The sequence below is a fragment of the Nomascus leucogenys genome, chromosome 8 (assembly GCF_006542625.1).
Source record: "Nomascus leucogenys isolate Asia chromosome 8, Asia_NLE_v1, whole genome shotgun sequence".
In the NCBI taxonomy this organism is placed as follows: domain Eukaryota; kingdom Metazoa; phylum Chordata; class Mammalia; order Primates; family Hylobatidae; genus Nomascus; species Nomascus leucogenys.
In genome coordinates, this window is record NC_044388.1 from 19755019 (window position 1) to 19772614 (window position 17596).

Consider the following 17596-nt stretch of genomic DNA (forward strand, 5'->3'; position numbering starts at 1 on the left):
AATGATCTGATTCCAACTGGCATTCTACACTGGGTTACTACAGAACTAATAACAACTAGGTTAGAGATTACCTTAAGAGGCTGGGATAGTGACAAGAAATACGTAATAAATCGTAGATGTAAGAACAACCATAGTTACTCAAAGTATAGGCTTCAGATTCAAAACAGCATGAACTTCAGGCTTATACAACAATATTACATTTCTCTCTAAGCTAGAATAATTCTATTCTTGTTAACCATGTTTTAGCTAAAAAGGAAATCTGATATTGTGAAACACTGTTCTAAAATCTACAGAAGTTTCAGATATTTACATAAACATAAAACTAAGCCTACATTTTTGTCTGCACTTATTAATAGAAATCTTGACAGTATCTCCACATTATTCATAGTAATTTTTAAAAGGGGCTACTTTACATATGTTTTATTTACTGTTTCAATTACTTTGATCCAGATCACAACACCCCTTTTGTGGAGGAATGAGAAATTGTTTTAAAGGGAGGGGAGAGGAGGTCATGCCAACAATGAATAGAACCATTTTAATTCCTCAAAACAGACTCAAATAAAATAAGGTTAGGCGATAAATTCAGCAAACAAGTGTAGCATTTGGCTAAAGGAATCAGACACAGAAACCTGTGGAATTTTCTTCAAATGGTACATCGTAGATCGACCTTTTAATTCTATACTTTTTTGTTTCATCTAGACTTTAATAGGCATTAAAACATAACAGTGTTATGAAACTATAAACTCTGGTCCAATTTTTTAATTGAAAAAATAAAAAAGCTTACTGCTGGATTTTATTTCTATTACTATGCTTTTTGTTTCCATCTGCTTCAGTTATCCTTAACATCATCAAATAAAAAACTAGATTTTCTTCATCTCACAACCTAAATCAAAGCAGTTCCTTAGTCCCACCACAGGCTTCCCTGAAGAGCTGTCTGTATCTGAAATTATTTGAAAAACAAAGAATAAGTTGTTCTGACGGGCATTACAACCCCCCAATAACAGTAGGTTTTACCACAAGACACCTTGATTTTTAAGCAATTAACATACCATTTTCATGTTGGCAAAGTAGAGTACTTACCTGAACAAAGGCAACTGTAACAACGATAAGTATTGCCTAAACAAAAGAAACAGGCTTTTAAATCAGACATTAACTTGATAAGTAACTGTTAACCGTATTTTATTTTTCTAACTATCCGCAGTCCCACAATAACAGATTTTAAACACTGAGATCAGCTGGAAAAGAAATCACAACTTTACCTTAAGGCCTGTGGGGGAAGAAGCTAACAGTTTACAGTGGCTTGCCATTACCAGGGCAGCTTCTCTAACTTTTTGATCTCAGGGCCCTTTTATGCTCTCACAAATTGAGGACCAGCTTTTGGTTAAGTGGGTTATATATACTGATATTTACCATATTAAATTTTTCAACTAGTCAGTTTTAATTTCTACTTATTAACTCATCGAAAAAAATTTAAACCTCATTACATGTTAACACAAATAACTTTATAAAAAATAAATTTTCCAAAAAAATTGTGAGAAAAATAGCAGTGTTTTCAATTTTTATATTTTAATATATGACTTTCTAGAAAGCTAGTATTCCATTTACTATAACATATTGTTCTGGCTAAAGTGTATGAAGAAAATCCAGCCCCATACAGATATGGCGGAAGAGGGAGGAGCATTTTTTCTTTTTTACTTTTTTTAGGGAGGAGTATTTTTTTTTTTTTTTTTTTGAGACGGAGTCTTGCTCTATTGCCCAGGTTGGAGTATAGGGGCGCAATCTCAGCTCACTGCAAGCTCTGCCTCCAGGGTTCACGCCATTCTCCTGCCTCAGCCTCCCGAGTAGCTGGGACTACAGGTGCCCACCACCATGCCCAGCTAATTTTTTTTTGTATTTTTAGTAGAGACAGAGTTTCACCATGTTAGCCAGGATGGTCTCAATCTCCTGACCTTGTGATCCGCCCACCTCGGCCTCCCAAAGTGCTGGGATTACAGGTGTGAGCCTCCGTGCCCAGCCTAGGGAGGAGTATTTTAACGGCTTTTTCAGATGACTGTGGATATTCTTCTTAGCTACTACACTAAAACTCAAGTACTAGTTACTTAAAGGTAATCTGCAATGTAGAATATAAAACTGTATCAATGAACCTTTCATAATCTATTATATCAAAATCCATTGACCTATCTTGCATTTGAATGGATCTTTTACCATTTCAGATTTTGTAACATCATGCATTGGTCTTCTGGGAAATATTGGTTCACTTGGTTATTCAAATATTCCCCAAGATTCCCCAAATCTTCCCCAAGGTTACCACATTTTGTAACAATTTTTTTAAAAAAACACACATTTGTTGAAATCACTACTGATCTAATTGGAATAAAGTCTTAAATACTGGGATGCTATCCAGCCCATAAGAGTGCATACAAATTTTCCAAAACCCTAATTATTGCTTGAAAACCTGAATTTTATCATTAGCAACAAATTCTGCCAGTTGCCTTTCCTTGGTCTGATTCGCTCATTTAACTCACTTTCAAAAATAAGAATCTGCTGGTTACCCAAGTCCTAACACCCATAGTTTGTCTATGAGTCAGTCTCTCAAGTACAAGGCTAGTTTGCCTCACAATCATCACCCTTCCTTGAGACAACCATTGTATTTCAATGTACAAAAAGTTTCATGCATACTTCCCATTTCATTACACAAATTATTATGAAGGTATGTACTCAAAGGTCAAGATTTAATAAAATTAATTTTTACTGCTTTATCAAGAACATTCTTAAGAAACATGAAAGAAAACAATGACTATTAACAAAGTTGGGTGCCATTACTTTGAAATGTGCTAAGGCTCTAACAGTTTCACCCGCCATTGCTTTTGTGCCATTAATGCCAAAAGTCTATAATTAAAAGATAAATAATGTTTTAGTATTATTAAAATGGTTGTGACCTCACATATCCCTTGAACAGGTCTCAGGGATTCCTGAGATACTGCAAGCAACAGTTCAAGAGCTGCAACCCTACAATAATATCTACAGTGTTCTTAAGCATAACGTAAGTGCTTTTACTTGCTACGAATTTTTTATACAACAATGAAACGGAGCAAGAAGGAAAAAGATGAGAAAACAGTTCAATAAAAGCTAGAATAACCTAGCTGGAAAGAATAAAATCATATATAGTAAATGTATGCTGTAAATACAGCATGCACTATAAGGAATATTTTTAATTTCACGTCAGGCTTTAGTTCACAACTAGTCAAAATATATTCTCAACTGCAAAGTGAAAGAAATTTAAAATTTAATCAGATAATTACAAAATTTCATATCTGTGAAAATTATCAGATTGCTAAAGAATTTTCATGTGTGCTAATCACAAACTTTTGAACACTACTCAAAATTACTGTAACTATAATAAAAGCAGAATTTGAGCCAGGCGCCGTGGCTCACACCTGTAATTTTGACACTTTGGGGAGGTCAAGGTGGGAGGATCGCTTGAAGCCAGGAGTTTAAGACCACCCTGGGCAACATAACAAGACCCTGTCTTTACAAAAAAAATTTGAAATTGCTGGGGGTGTTAGCATACACCTGTAGTCCCAACTACTCAGGATGCTGAGGCAGAAAATAGCTCGAGCCCAGGAGTTTGGAGCTGCAGTGAGTCATGACTATACCACTGCACTCTAGCCTGGGCAACAGAACAAGAAACTATCTCAACAAAAAGAATAAAATAAAAGCAGAATTTAGACACTGAAAAAAATCTGAGAGCATTTCTCAATTTATTTTCCAAAATAAAAACCAATCTCAATTTATACACTTACTCAACAAATTAAAAATATGTAATTTTTTTCTTACCACAGTGATACTGACGGCATCATCAAACTGATGCATTAAAACACTGATGACTGCAGAAGCCAGAAGCAGCATAATAAGGGGATTTTTAAACTGAAAGTAAAAACAAACAGCAATTCAACACAGTTTTGTACATGACAGTTCTCTCAGCAAAGGCTTTAAAAAAAAAAAAGTAAGAGCATGACTGGAAAATTACAAAAGTCTATACTCGGTTTATTTTATGTAAATCTTCAATTAACAAAAAAAGTGTTTATACTTAACTACATTTAAAAGCTTTGTAACAGTTCCTTTTCAGAAAAAAAAAAAGAAAAATAGCAATACTTTAAGAATTAACCAATTCCTTATAGTATACAGCAATTTTTGGTATATTAATTTAAGAAATATAGCTGTTCTGAATTTCTACTGAGGCTAGAAAAAGCAGGAAAAGATGATTTTTAGCTAAAAATTTAGGCGAAATACTGAATAGAACACTAAGATTCAAACATTTCTCAAGTACATTGGTGTAGATTACAATTCTGTGGTTGACTCACATATCACAGAAAAATTCCCTCCTCTCCACAAAAGAAACTGAAGATTTTCCTCAAGGCTAGCTTTCCTGGATTCTATCTACCAGAGCAAATCATATCAAAGAAACAGGATTATAGCATCAACCTGATCAGAGAGCATTTAAATGACCTCACACCAGAGTCAACCCCAAATTCTTCCAGTTGGACATTCTATTCCTTGAAACTCTGATGTTAGAATTTCTTCCTCTGCTAAAGTGTTACATCACTGTCAAAGTTGCAAAGTAACTAGGCTAAAAAGAATCCATCCCACCAGAAAGCCCCAGCCCTTGGATACCATAGCTCTGAGGTTACATGCCACCACCTCCAAAGCCCCTTAATGGTTCCACTCCCTGGAAAAAGTCCCAATCCTGCTTCACGTCGGAATCCTATAAGAAACTTTTAACAATACCAACGCCCAGATTCACACCTAATTAATTAAATCAAAATCTTTAGGCATAAGGCCCAGGCTTTAGCATTTTTTAAGCACTCCCCAAGTGACTCTAATGAGGATTTTAAAAAAATAGTAAGTTAAACTGCCCTAACAAAATAACACTGCAACTGCAATATGGTTCAGGGCTGACCAACCACAAACCTGACTGAGTCAGAGTACCTAGGTTTGAATCCAGCTGCTGGCAACTGTGTGTCACCTTAATCTTTTTAAGCTCCAGATTCTTCATCGGGTAAAACAGAACCTTATACCAAAGAACTGTTATAAGGATTAACTAAGAATGTACATTAAAGCGCCATGTAAACCAAAAAACGTTCTTAAACATGTTAACTATTAACATCACACTTTGAGGGCAAGCCCCATGATCTTTTTTATTTTCCCCTGAAAAAGCTGTGCCACATTACTAAGCACACCACTTGATGGATGGCAGGCTGCTGAGGAGTAAAGAATCACCCAGTGCTTTATGATTACAATTACTATTTACTGTTATTTGTTTGGTTGTGCTTAACTACATTACAGGCACTATTTAATTCTCACAGGAATCCCAAGGGGCAGGTGCTCTAGCTTTGATAACAGGATCTAGAAAGTAAAACTTAAATCATACTGCCTAGGGATAAGTCAAATCATTACAATTTATAAATCCAGAGTAAACTATGTCAATGCTTTCTGAAGTCTTTGGTAATGTGGGAATGTGGTAAGTATGAAAATACAAAGACACATATAAATAATATTCCATAAAAATAAGACATACACACAAGGTTCATCCAACCTTTAAAATTCCAGTGTTGCTACTTTAGACAAACTCATTCGAAAAATTAAGCCTGGCAAATTTAAGCTCATTAGCAGAAAAGGCACTTTAGAAAAGTTAAACATAGATCTTTTTAGAAAGACTGCAGGTTAAAAGGCACAGACATTTACTAAAAAGAAATTTTCAGCAAAAAATATTTGTTTAGCAAACCAACCTAATTACTTCAAAACTAATCATAGTAACCTGTAACTTTTTACATTAACACAATCATTATCAAGATTAAAAACAGCCTAGAATAAGTCTTCCCTAAAATTTAGGATGAAAAAATATAAATAACTATCATCTACTGAGAGCTAACTATCTCCCGTAAGGTTACCATCACCATTTTATAAATAAGGCTCAGAGGATAATAAAGATGATACAACTGATAAGAAATGAAGGTGTAATTTGTACCCAGGCAGCCTGAGTTTAACTTACCTAACTTACTTTTTACTAGTTTTCTGAGCTGGCCATGATTACCTTAAAAAATATTGCCATTCCTATCATTTAAATAGTGTAGGTTTGATATTAGCAAAGGACAATACTGTCAACAGTATTATCTTTGTGTAATATATCCATATGGAAAATGTTGTCTTTAAGATTTACATACTAAAAATACAGGAATTCCAACCTAACAGTAAGCCCCAACAAATGAAAAATTTTAGGTAAAAAACATCTAAAAATTATTTCCTTTCTCCATAAACAGTATCACAAAAGTAAGCAACTACATAACAGAAGTCCATGTATTAATAAATTACACAGTAGAAGAGGAATTAAAAGTATCTCACCTGAGAAATATACTTTTTCCACAGTGGCTCATCTTCACTAATATCAAACTCATTCCAGCCATGAAAGGCTCGCCTATGACTAACTTCACATTTGTTTAGACCATTCTGAAGATCAGCCTGTTAGAGTTTATACATGAAAGTTATTGAAAATGTTAGCACAGAAAAGAAAAACACAAAAAAGCACATAATATAATGTATGATCACATTTATAGAAACTACAACAGTCAAAACTAGTCTATTATGAGAGCAATCTATCAGTGGTTGCCTGGGGCCAGAAATGACACATAGAGAGGGAGGGATTAATTACAAAGGGACATGGGGGAGCTTTCTGGAGTGATAAAAATGTTCTATCTTAATGGTGGTGGTGATTACATTTGTCAAAATGCAAATTGTACACTTTAAAAAAGTACATTGTATTTTATGTGAATTATATCTCAACAAAATTAATTTTTAAAAAATATGTAAACAAAAAGGCAGAGTTTACCAAACAAACAAAATTTAGGGAGAAAAATAAACAACACAATCAGCCACAAGACTTACAGAAAGCATAACAGTACATTTTAATTAGCTTTTTCCTTTTCATTGTTGTTTAGCTGTTTTCTAAAATTAGTTTCTCCCAAAGAACGTTCAATGGGCCATAAATGCCTTCCTTGTTCTCTGGGCCTATCAAAACCCTGAGGTTGGTATTAATTTATACTCTTGGACTGTGTAATTATTTCATGCTGAAATTTTGTGCTTCCTAAATTACTCAAAAGCAATGAAGTTAAGATGAACTTCTTCTTGGAACAGTTTATGTTCTATAAACACTACCTACATCCTTCAGTTATTCTCTCTCATGATTTAGTATTCTATTAAAGAATAAAATTATCTGTATTTCCAAAATAGTTGCCCTGACCAAAAGGTTATTATAACAGAGTCCAATAATGGAGCCTTTCAAAACAAACACATTACAAATAAGTGGTTTTAAAGTAGAGTATAAATACAATAACAACAACAACAACAAAAAAAAACCTAAAAAAGGATACCCATGTTTTTAATGCTATCACTAAGATATGTGACTGTTGAAGGAAAAATAAAAAATATTATCTTTTTCATGTTTCCATAGATACTACTTTTGAAAACCAGGAAGAGCCTACATAAGAATTTACAGATTATTTGCAGTTCTAAATTTGTACTTAGTTTTTACTTTACCTTAGAAAACCCTTATCAAAAAAAGATAAGCTCCTACCACTATTTACGTTAATTATTTTCCTAATCCAACCAATCCTTACACAGCACTAATATAGTTCCTAGGAAAGCTATTATGTTCTAGAGCTACACTGTCCAATCAGGTAACCACTAAGCCACCTGTAGCTATTTAAATAAATTTAAATTAAATTAAAGTCAGTTTCTCCATCACACTAGCCACATTTCAAGTCATATAGTCATGTTTAATTCTGTCAAGTTTAACCCCATGTCAAGCCCAACAGTCCTGTTCAACTTGTGGCTACTATGCTGAATGGCACAGAGCAGAATATTTCTATCACTGAAGAAAATTAAATTAGACAGCACTGTTTTATAGAGTCTAAGTGACTGACTTTACACCATCTAGTCCCTTTCTCCCCACTAACCACTTACTTGGAGAATGCTTGCAACTTCACTGACTGGTAATTCACTTGCTTTTTTTGATGTCAATACAGGAATCATTGTCTCATTTTCACCATTAGGTATTTTTTGAAAACGTGCAACCTAGGAAGTAAAACCAAAGAAAAAGTATTTGAATATAGCAAACAAGTGTAATGCAGTCTAGAATAATAAAAATCCAAAAGTTCACAGCAACTAATTTTCCAGTTAGAAAAATATTTCAGACTAATTATGTATCTAGTCCTAATAGGAAAGACAATTTTATACTAACCACATGCTACTTCTCAAGAAATTACATTTCAAAAACTAAGCCATCGGTGCCCAGCTAGAACACAAAATTTTCACATTGAATGAAAAGCATGTTATTTCTCCACCAACATAAGAGTAAAAAGTAAAACAGATGTCCTGTCTAGCAGATCCTGATGATTACAAATAATCATAATCCTCTAAACTCATTATGTTTAACATGAAAGACAAAGTACAGCTAAGCTTTCTCCATTTTAACTACTCCTCTTAGTCAGTCAGCTCATAGCTGATCTACTCAGAAAAGACAACTGGCTACTCTTTCAACGCACCATGACAAGTCAGACTTTAAGAGCTATTCACAAACTAGGAGAAAAACAAGAAGTAAAAGAGACCAGACAAGCAAAGGATGCACAGGTTAGTGAAGGGGAGCTGGGGGGAAGGGTGGGGAAGGCTGTGAACAAGCAGAGTTAGTCACGAGACAGTAGTAATCAAGGTACCTACTTGATGCAGCTTCATAATTATCTATATCTACAGAAAACTGTTTAACACAATTCTAGAAATAAATCCTCAATACAGACTTGTTTTGAGTCCTAAGCTGAGATTCTTTACAGACAAAAAGCTTTGAGTGAAAACAGAAGGGAGACAAAAGCTGCCCACTATTGAAACTTAAGAGACGAAAACACTTGAATTGCCACACATCCACTCGATTAAAATAATACCAAAACTAAAATTATCATCTTACTGCCAAGATACAAGTTTTTAAGCTTTCAGGTAAGATCTTTTCAACCTTGGATAATTAACGTTTTTAGGATAAAATATTTCCCTAAAACTTTTAAAGCAGTATCTTTAAGCAAATGAAATCAAAGAAGATTCTACTACATTAGAGTGTCATTACAGAGGCCTGCACGCATAAAGGCTTTTTGCATTTACTCCAAAAAATGGTAAATTGCTGAGGAAAAAAAGTCTTCTCTCAGTATGACTGAGTTTCTGGAACAATCAAATTCATGTTTTCTAATCTTATTTATGTAAAAAGTACTGTTGGATGTTTAAATACTTTAAAACAAAGAGCAGTAGTATTTTTCAACTTTTAATGAGGAGATATTGGTCAATAAACATGAGGAAACTAGAGACAGATTACCTTTCTTTACTGCAAATTACTGAAATTATTGTATAGCATAATATTTTTACATAATTAAGAAATGTAAAAACTTAGAGGAAAGATTAGGAATTTTACAAAAGCCACACACGTTTTAGAGCCACTGAAATGCTCTTACTTCAAATCTATAAAACAAACTAGGACAGGGGAAAGACTTCATTGAACCATTCCTAAGTAAAACATTGGAGAAGACTCCCCCCAAAATGATTTAAATCTTAAAACAATGAGAATTGAAATAGATGACATAGTTATTTTATCTTGTGAGATCATAAAGCAAAATTAAGAAGAATCAAATATATTTACACTGCCTGCAGTGACAAACAGATCAATAAAATCTCTTATTTCTAAGATCCCCAAACCTCAGCTTCTTCATATATAACCTGGGGATAATATTGCTAAACACAGATGTTTGAGGATTAAATACACTAACACAGCATTTGACTTACCACTAGTAAGAGCTCAAATGACAACTATTAATACTTTTCTTCCAACAAGGTCAATACAGACTAAACAAGGCGAGTAAAGTCAGTTCATGATAATTTCCTATTAATGTTTACTTTTCTATCAATAATATATTGGAAATTGCTAACTCTAGTATCCAGTATACAATATGACAGCCTTACTCATAAAATATTCCTCAACTAATCCTTTGGTAGTTGGTACATAAAGAGGGTCTACATTTGAACACACTTTACATAAAACCCTTCGGGGGCATTCCATGGGCTCAAAGTAGCTGTAAATCTCCAGAGTAGGAAATGGTATTATTTCATATAATAAACAATAAAACACTAAAGGGGCATGATACTCTCTAAATACATAAAGGGCTGCTTTGAGATGCTCTCCAGCTGCAACCACACCTACACCTCAAGTGTGTTCACAAGTGGAGGAGTACTAAGCAACAGAAAAGCAAGATGGTAAAGTCCATGCCAGAATGCCAGGCCGTATTTAACTTTGTCATTCCTGGAATACATGAGTACTGCGTGGAGTAGAAGGTAGCAGAAACTCATTTCAGGAATACAAGGAGATGAAGAGCAATAAAGCATGTGTAGGTATTTTAATGAAGAACATGGAAGCTGCCCATTTCAAGAGAATTGTTCCAAGTCTGCCTACCCTGATGGTGGTACAAAGGAGCCAGAAACAGAAAATGGGAACATAAACAGATCCAGGGCCCAAGGAATGAACCAACTCTGGGAGCTCACTGAGGAAACAGAACAACAACCCCTTTGACAACAGTGAACAAGAGTCTGTCATCTTTGAGCTAGGTGAGATGCTGCTTAAGCTCTATCTGCAGTTGGAGATGATGACCTGACAGTCTCTGATGATGAATGCAGCTTGTTTCATGATAAGCTAGATGATTTTTACAACTTGAGTATACAGCAACTTTGCATGGCGTGTGAACTGGTCTGCTGAGACTCAGATGGTGGCTGTCCCCTGTGGTAGTGTAGCAGTTGCCTGTTTCCCTCCTAGGCAGGCCTAATCAACTCCAGGTGCAGTCACAATAATTTTTACCCAGAGCTGGTTTTCTCAATCCCTCATCTTTCCCCAAGGAATATACTGTTTTCTCTATTTTAAAAAGTTAAAAAGGCCGGGCATGGTGGTTCACGCCTGTAATCCCAGCACTTTGGGAGGCTGAAGCGGGCGGTTCACAAAGTCAGGAGATCCAGACCATCCTGGCTAACACAGTGAAACCCCGTCTCTACTAAAAAATACAAAAAATTAGCCAGGCATGGTGGCAGGCGCCAGTAGTCGCAGCTACTCAGGAAGCTGAGGCAGGTGAATGGCATGAACCTGGGAGGCAGAGCTTGCAGTGAGCCAAGATCGCGCCACTGCACTCCAGCCTCAGCGACAGAGCGAGACTCTGTCTCCAAAAAAAAAAAAAAAGTTAAAAAAAAAAATCTTAAAGATAGTTTTCTTGTAAAATAAATTTAACTACCAGTTAGTATATGTAGGTTTGTTGTTTTACCTGTTTTCAACCAGATTCACATAGTACTTATACAGTGTTTATGAACTTTCCATATTTATTTTGAGGACAACAGATACAAAACTAAAAGCACTGGCCCTGCTTTGGGGTCCAAGAATAGAGGTGAAGGGTAAAAGGATCTGACGTGGCAAGTAGACTTCTACTACAGACTGAAGAGGTGGGTCCTTGAGATTTCCAGTGAAATCTGTACATCTGTGTTTATATATCTGTTTTCTACCAAGATGGTATAATTCCTACTATGTGTACTTGTTCACTGGTTTCACTGCACACAAGAATACTACTGGGCAACCAAAACCAGGTGCAAATGTGTTGAGATGTTTAATGTGTTTCACATGATAGGAAAACAGTGAAACAACACACATAAAGATCACGTGCATAAAATGCACATGGAGTTGGAGGGTGACGCCCAAGGGCTGAGAGACCTGGTATGTGAGTGTGAGTGTGTGTGATAAGGTTCTCATCCCTGCATACATGAGACATTCCTAGCCTTAGTAGAAAAACTTGGTTTAATAGTTTGAGCCTAGTATGGCAGACACATTTTAAAGGACAAAGCAGTATATTGGTAGTTATTACTATATAGCAGTGTTAGTTTTGTCCACGTATCTATAGAAATGAGGATTAGCCAGAGCAGTTAAAACGATCTGGTTATCCCATATATTAACACATACCGGGTCTTGGATATACTATTTTATTTAACGTTTTAGTATCACCTAGACTTTCCAGTCCAAGTACTTTTTGAAAATCTTTATCTCCTCATTGGAGTGGTTTTGCTATCTGGTTTTTGTGTTTGTTTGTGTGTTTATTTGCCTCATTCCACGCCTGAACTTTGTAGGTAGATACACATTATTTGAAACTGTATCTAGATGCTCAAATTAAGATGGTGGATAGGAGGCAGGACTAGCTTGTATCTCCCATTCTGACGGACAGAGCAACATGTAGAGACTCACATCATGCACTTTTGCTACAATACAAGAACTACCAAAGGAACATACCAGGAAAGCCAAGAGAATCCACAGACCCTTTGAAGAAATTGGATCACTACTGCAGGTTCTCTGGGAGGCCTAAAAACTATGAGTCTGCTTGCTTTCTCAAGGGGCAGGCTTGTGGTCTGGGGCAAAGTATCCGCCCTGGTAACCGGCTGCCTGGAAAAAGACTCAGTGATGTTGGAGAGGCATGATGGGAGTGAGACCAGCCTTTAAGACCGCGGGTTGCATGGAAGCAAGGTAAGGTCTGTGACTGTCAGCTTTCCCCCACTTCCCTGGTGACCTGTATGACTCAGCAGAGGCAGTCACAATCCCCCTGGGAATATAACTCCATTGGACTAGGAACCATACCCTCATCCCCCCGCAACAGCAGCTGCAGCAAGCTCACCCAAGGAGAGGCTGAGACACCCCTATTCCTGCCCCCGCCTGGTAGTCTTTCTCTATCCATCCTGGTAGCCAAAGACAAAGGTCATCATCTCTTGGGAGCTCTATGGGCCTGCTCACTGCCTGAGAAACCTGAATACTTGACCAAGTGTCTCTAGGGCAAATGTGCATCCTCCCTATAGCACCATAGCTGATATGCTCTTGATGCGCCAACTCCCAGCTGGAGGACAACCAACACAAAACCAGCACACTAAACAAAAACACAACCAAGGACCCTCACAGAGTCTACTTCACTCCCCAGCTACCTCCACCAGAGCAGGTCCTGGTATCCACAGCTGCAAGACCTGAAAATGGATCACATCACAGGACTCTCTACAGACACTCACCAGTACTAGCCTGGCACCTGGTAACTCGATTGGGTGGCTAGACCCAGAAGAGCAAAAACAATCACTACAGTTTAGCTCTCAGGAAGCCCCATTCCTAGGGGAAAGGGGAGAACACCACATCAAGGGAGAACCCCATGGGACAAAAGAATCTGAAAAGCAGCCCTTGAATCCCAGATCTTCCCTCTGACATAGTCTACCCAAATGAGAAGGAACCAGAAAAACAATTATGGTAATACGACAAAACAAGGTTCTTTAACACCACCAAAAGATCATACCAGCTCACCAGCAATGGATCTGAACAAAGACGAAATCTCTGAATTGCCAGAAAAAGAATTTAGAAAGTCAATTATTAAGCTAATCAAAGGAGGCACCAGAGAAAGCTGAAGTCCAACTTAAAGAAATCAAAAACATGATACAGGATATAAAAGGAAAATTCTTCAGTGAAATATATAGCATAAATAAAAAACAACCACAATTTCTAGAAATCAAGGACACACTCAGAGAAATGCCAAACGCACTGGGAAGTCTCAGCAATAGAACTGAATAAGCAGAAGAAAGAACTTCAGAGACAGAAGACAAGGCTTTCGGATTAACCCAATCCATCAAGATAAAGAAAAATTGCTTTAAAAAAAATAAACAAAGCATCCGCAAAGGTTGGGTCTATGTTAAACATCCAAAGCTAAAAATAATTGGTGTTCCTGAGGAAGAAAAGAAATCTAAAAGTTTGGAAAACATATTTCAGGAAATAATCAAGGAAAACTTCCCCAGTCTTGCTGGAGATCTAGACATCCAAATCTCAAGAAGCTCAAAAATACCTGGGAAATCCATCACAAAAAGATGGCCTAGGCACACAGTCATCATTACCTAAAGTCAAGATGAAGGAAAGAATCTTAAGAACTGTGGGGCAAAAGTATCGGGTAACCCAAAAAGAAAAACCTATCAGATTAACAGCGTATCTTTCAGCAGAAACCCTACAAGCTAGAAGGGACTGGGGTCCTATATTTAGCCTCCTCTAACAAAATAATTATCAGCCAAGAATTTTGTATCCAGCAAAACTAAGCTTCATAAATGAAGGAGAGATAAAGTCTTTATCAGACAAACAAATGCTGGGAGAATTTGCCACTACCAAACCAGCACCACAAGTTCTAAATCTTGAAACAAAACCTCAAAATACACCAAAATGGAACCTCCTTAAAGCATATATCTCACAGGGCCTATATAACAATGATGCAATGAAAAAATTACAAACAAAAAAAAAAAAAACTAAGGGATTAAGGCAACAACTAGCATGATGAAAACAACAGTACGTCACATCTAAATACTAATGTTGAATATAAATGGCCTAAATACTCCACTTAAAAGATACAGAATGGAAGCATGGATAAAAATCCACGAACCAAGGATCTGCTGTCATCAAGAGACTCACCTAACACAGAAAGACTCACATAAGATAAAGGGATAGAAAAAGATATTCCATGAAAATGGAAACCAAAAGCAAGCAAATGTAGTTATCCTTTGGTTTTTTTTTTTTTTTTTTTTTTTGAGACAGAGTCTCACTTCATCACCCAGGTTAGACGACAGTGTGCAATCTAGACTCCCTGCAACCTTTGCCTCCTGGCTTCAGCTATTCTGCCGCCTCAACCTCCCAAGTAGCTGGGATTACAGGCACCCACCACCACACCTGGCTAATTTTTGTATTTTAGTAGAGACATGGTTTCACCATGTTGGCAAGGCTAGTCTTGAACTCCTGACCTCAAGCAATCCACCCACCTATGCCTCCCAAAGTGCTGGGATTACAGGCATGAGCCACCACGTCCGGCCTAGAAGTAGTTATTCTTATATCAGACAAACTAGACTTCAAAGCAACAACAGTTAAAAAAGGACAAAGAAGTCCAGGTGTGGTGGCTCACGCCTGTAACCCCAGCACTTTGGAAGGCCGACGCAGGTGGATCATGAGGTCAGGAGTTCGAGACCAGCATGGTGAAAACTCATCTCTACTAAAAATACAAAAAATTAACCAGGCATGGTGGTGTGTGCCTGTAATCCCAGCTACTCAGGAGGCTGAGGCAGGAGAATTGCTTGAACCCAGAAGGCAGAGGTTGCAGTGTGCCGAGGTCGCACCACTGCACTCCAGTCTGGGTGACAGAGCGAGACTCCGTCTCCAAAAAAAAAAAAAGAAAGACAAAGAGGGATATTATATAATGATAAAAGGACTAGTACAACAGGAAAATGTCGCAATCCTAAATATATATGCACCTAACACTGGAGCTCCCAAATTTATAAAACAATTACTACTATGCCTAAGAAATAAGACAGATGGCAACACAATAATAGTGAGGGAACTTCAATAATCCACTGACAACACTAGACAGGTCACCAAGACAGAAAGTCAAGAAAGAAACAATGGACTTAAGACTATACCCTACCACAAACAGACTTAACAGATATTTACAGAACATTCTACCCAACAATTGCAGAATATACATTCTTTTCACCAGCAGATGGAACATTCTCCAAGACAGACCATATGATACGCCACTAAACAAGACTCAATAAATTTATGAAAACTGAAATTATATGAAGTATCCTCTCTGGCCACAGTGGAATAAAACTGGAAATTAACTCCAAGAGGAACCCTCAAAACTACATAAATACATAGAAATTAAATAATCTTCTCTTGAATGATGACTTCAAGTCAATAATGAAACCAAAACGGAAATTTTAAAATTCTATGAACTGAGGGGGTAACAGTGACACAACTTATCAAAACCTCTGAGACACAGCAAAAGCAGTGCTAAGAGGAAAGGTCATAGCATTAAATGCCTACATCAAAAAGTCTGAAAGAGCACAGACAATCTAAGGTCACACCTCAAGGAACTAGAGAACAAGAACAAACCAAACCTAAGCCCAGCAGAAGAAAATAAGTAACAAAGATCAGAGCAGAACTAAATGAAATTGAAACAAAAAATTACAAAAAATAAATGAAACAAAAAGCTGGTTCTTTAAAAAAAAATAAACAAAATCAATAGACCATTAGCAACATTAACCAAGAAGAAAAGAGACAAGATCCAAATAAGCTCAATTAGAAGTTAAAGGGGAGATATTACAACTGATACCACAGAAATAGAAAAGATCATTCAAGGCTACTATGAACACCTGTACATGCACAAACTAGAAAATCTAGAGGAGATGGTTAATTTCCTGGAAATATACAACCCGCCTAGATTAAATCAGGAAGAAACAGAAACTCTGAACAGACCAATAACAAGCAGCAAGACTGAAACAGGAATGAAAAAATTGTCAACAAAAAAAGTCCAGTACCAGATGGATTTACAGCTGAATTATTTCAGACATTCAAAGAAATTGGTACTACTGTTACTGAAACTATTCCTAAAGATAAAGGGGTAATCCTCTCTAAATCATTCTATGAAGCCAGTATCACCCTAACACCAAAACCAGGGAAGAATATAACAAAAAAAAGAAAATTACAGACCAATATCCTTAATAAACATAGATGCAAAACTTCCCAACAAAATACTAGCTAACTGAATCCAACAGCCTATCAAAAAGGTAATATACCATGATCAAGTGGGTTTCATACCAGGGAAATTTACTGACCCTTGTGATGCAAGGATGATTCAACATATAAAAAAAGTATTAATATACCACATTAACAGAATCAAAGATAAAAATCACATGATCATCTCAATAGATGCAGAAAAAGCATCTGACAAAAATCAACGCCCTTCCATTATAAAAACTCTCTACAAACTAGGAATAAAAAGAAAGTAACATAATAAAGACTGTATATGAAAAGCCCACAGCCAACATTATATTCAACAGCAAAAAAATGGAAACTTTTCCTGAAAGATCGGGAAGAAAGCAAGGATGCCCACTCTCACTACTTCAGTTCAACATAGTACTGGAAATCCTAGCCAAAGCAATTAAGCAATAAATTAAATGCTTAATAAAATAAAATAAAAATACATCTAAATCAGAAAGGAAGTAGTAAAATTGTCCCTTTTGGGCCAGGCACAGTGGCTCATGCCTATAATCCCAGCACTTTGGGAAGCCGAGGTGGGAGGATCACTTGAGGTCAGGAGCTCGAGACCAGCCTAGCCAACATGGTGAAACCCCATCTCTACTAAAAATACAAAAGTTAGCCAGGTGTGGTGGCAGGCACCTATAAACCCAGCTACTTGGGAGGCCAAGGCAGGAGAATCACTTGAACCTGGGAGGCGGAGGTTGCACTGACCCAAGATTGTGCCCCTGCACTCCAGCCTGGGCAGCTGTGTGAGACTCCGTCTCAAAAAAAAAAAAAAAAAAGAAAGAAAAAGAAAGAAAACTCTCAAGATTTCATTTTTAAAAAACTGTTAGAACTAATAAACAAATTGAGTAAAGCAGCAGGGTACAAAATCAACATATAAAAATCAGT

At 36.7% G+C, this 17596-nt stretch overlaps 1 protein-coding gene across 4 annotated transcripts in view; it reads right to left on the reverse strand.

Moving 5' to 3' along the window:
• The window catches only part of ATP2C1 (ATPase secretory pathway Ca2+ transporting 1), a 154751-nt gene that overhangs the window by 78326 nt on the left and 58829 nt on the right, over positions 1–17596 (reverse strand). For all 4 annotated transcript variants that reach the window (XM_003265403.4, XM_030816834.1, XM_030816835.1 and 1 more), the window contains 4 exons: positions 8020–8130; positions 6403–6519; positions 3838–3927; positions 1081–1116 (listed from right to left, as the gene is read on the reverse strand). In XM_003265403.4, the coding sequence (XP_003265451.1) occupies positions 1081–1116; positions 3838–3927; positions 6403–6519; positions 8020–8130 (354 nt within the window). The remainder of the gene's footprint in view (positions 1–1080; positions 1117–3837; positions 3928–6402; positions 6520–8019; positions 8131–17596) is intronic.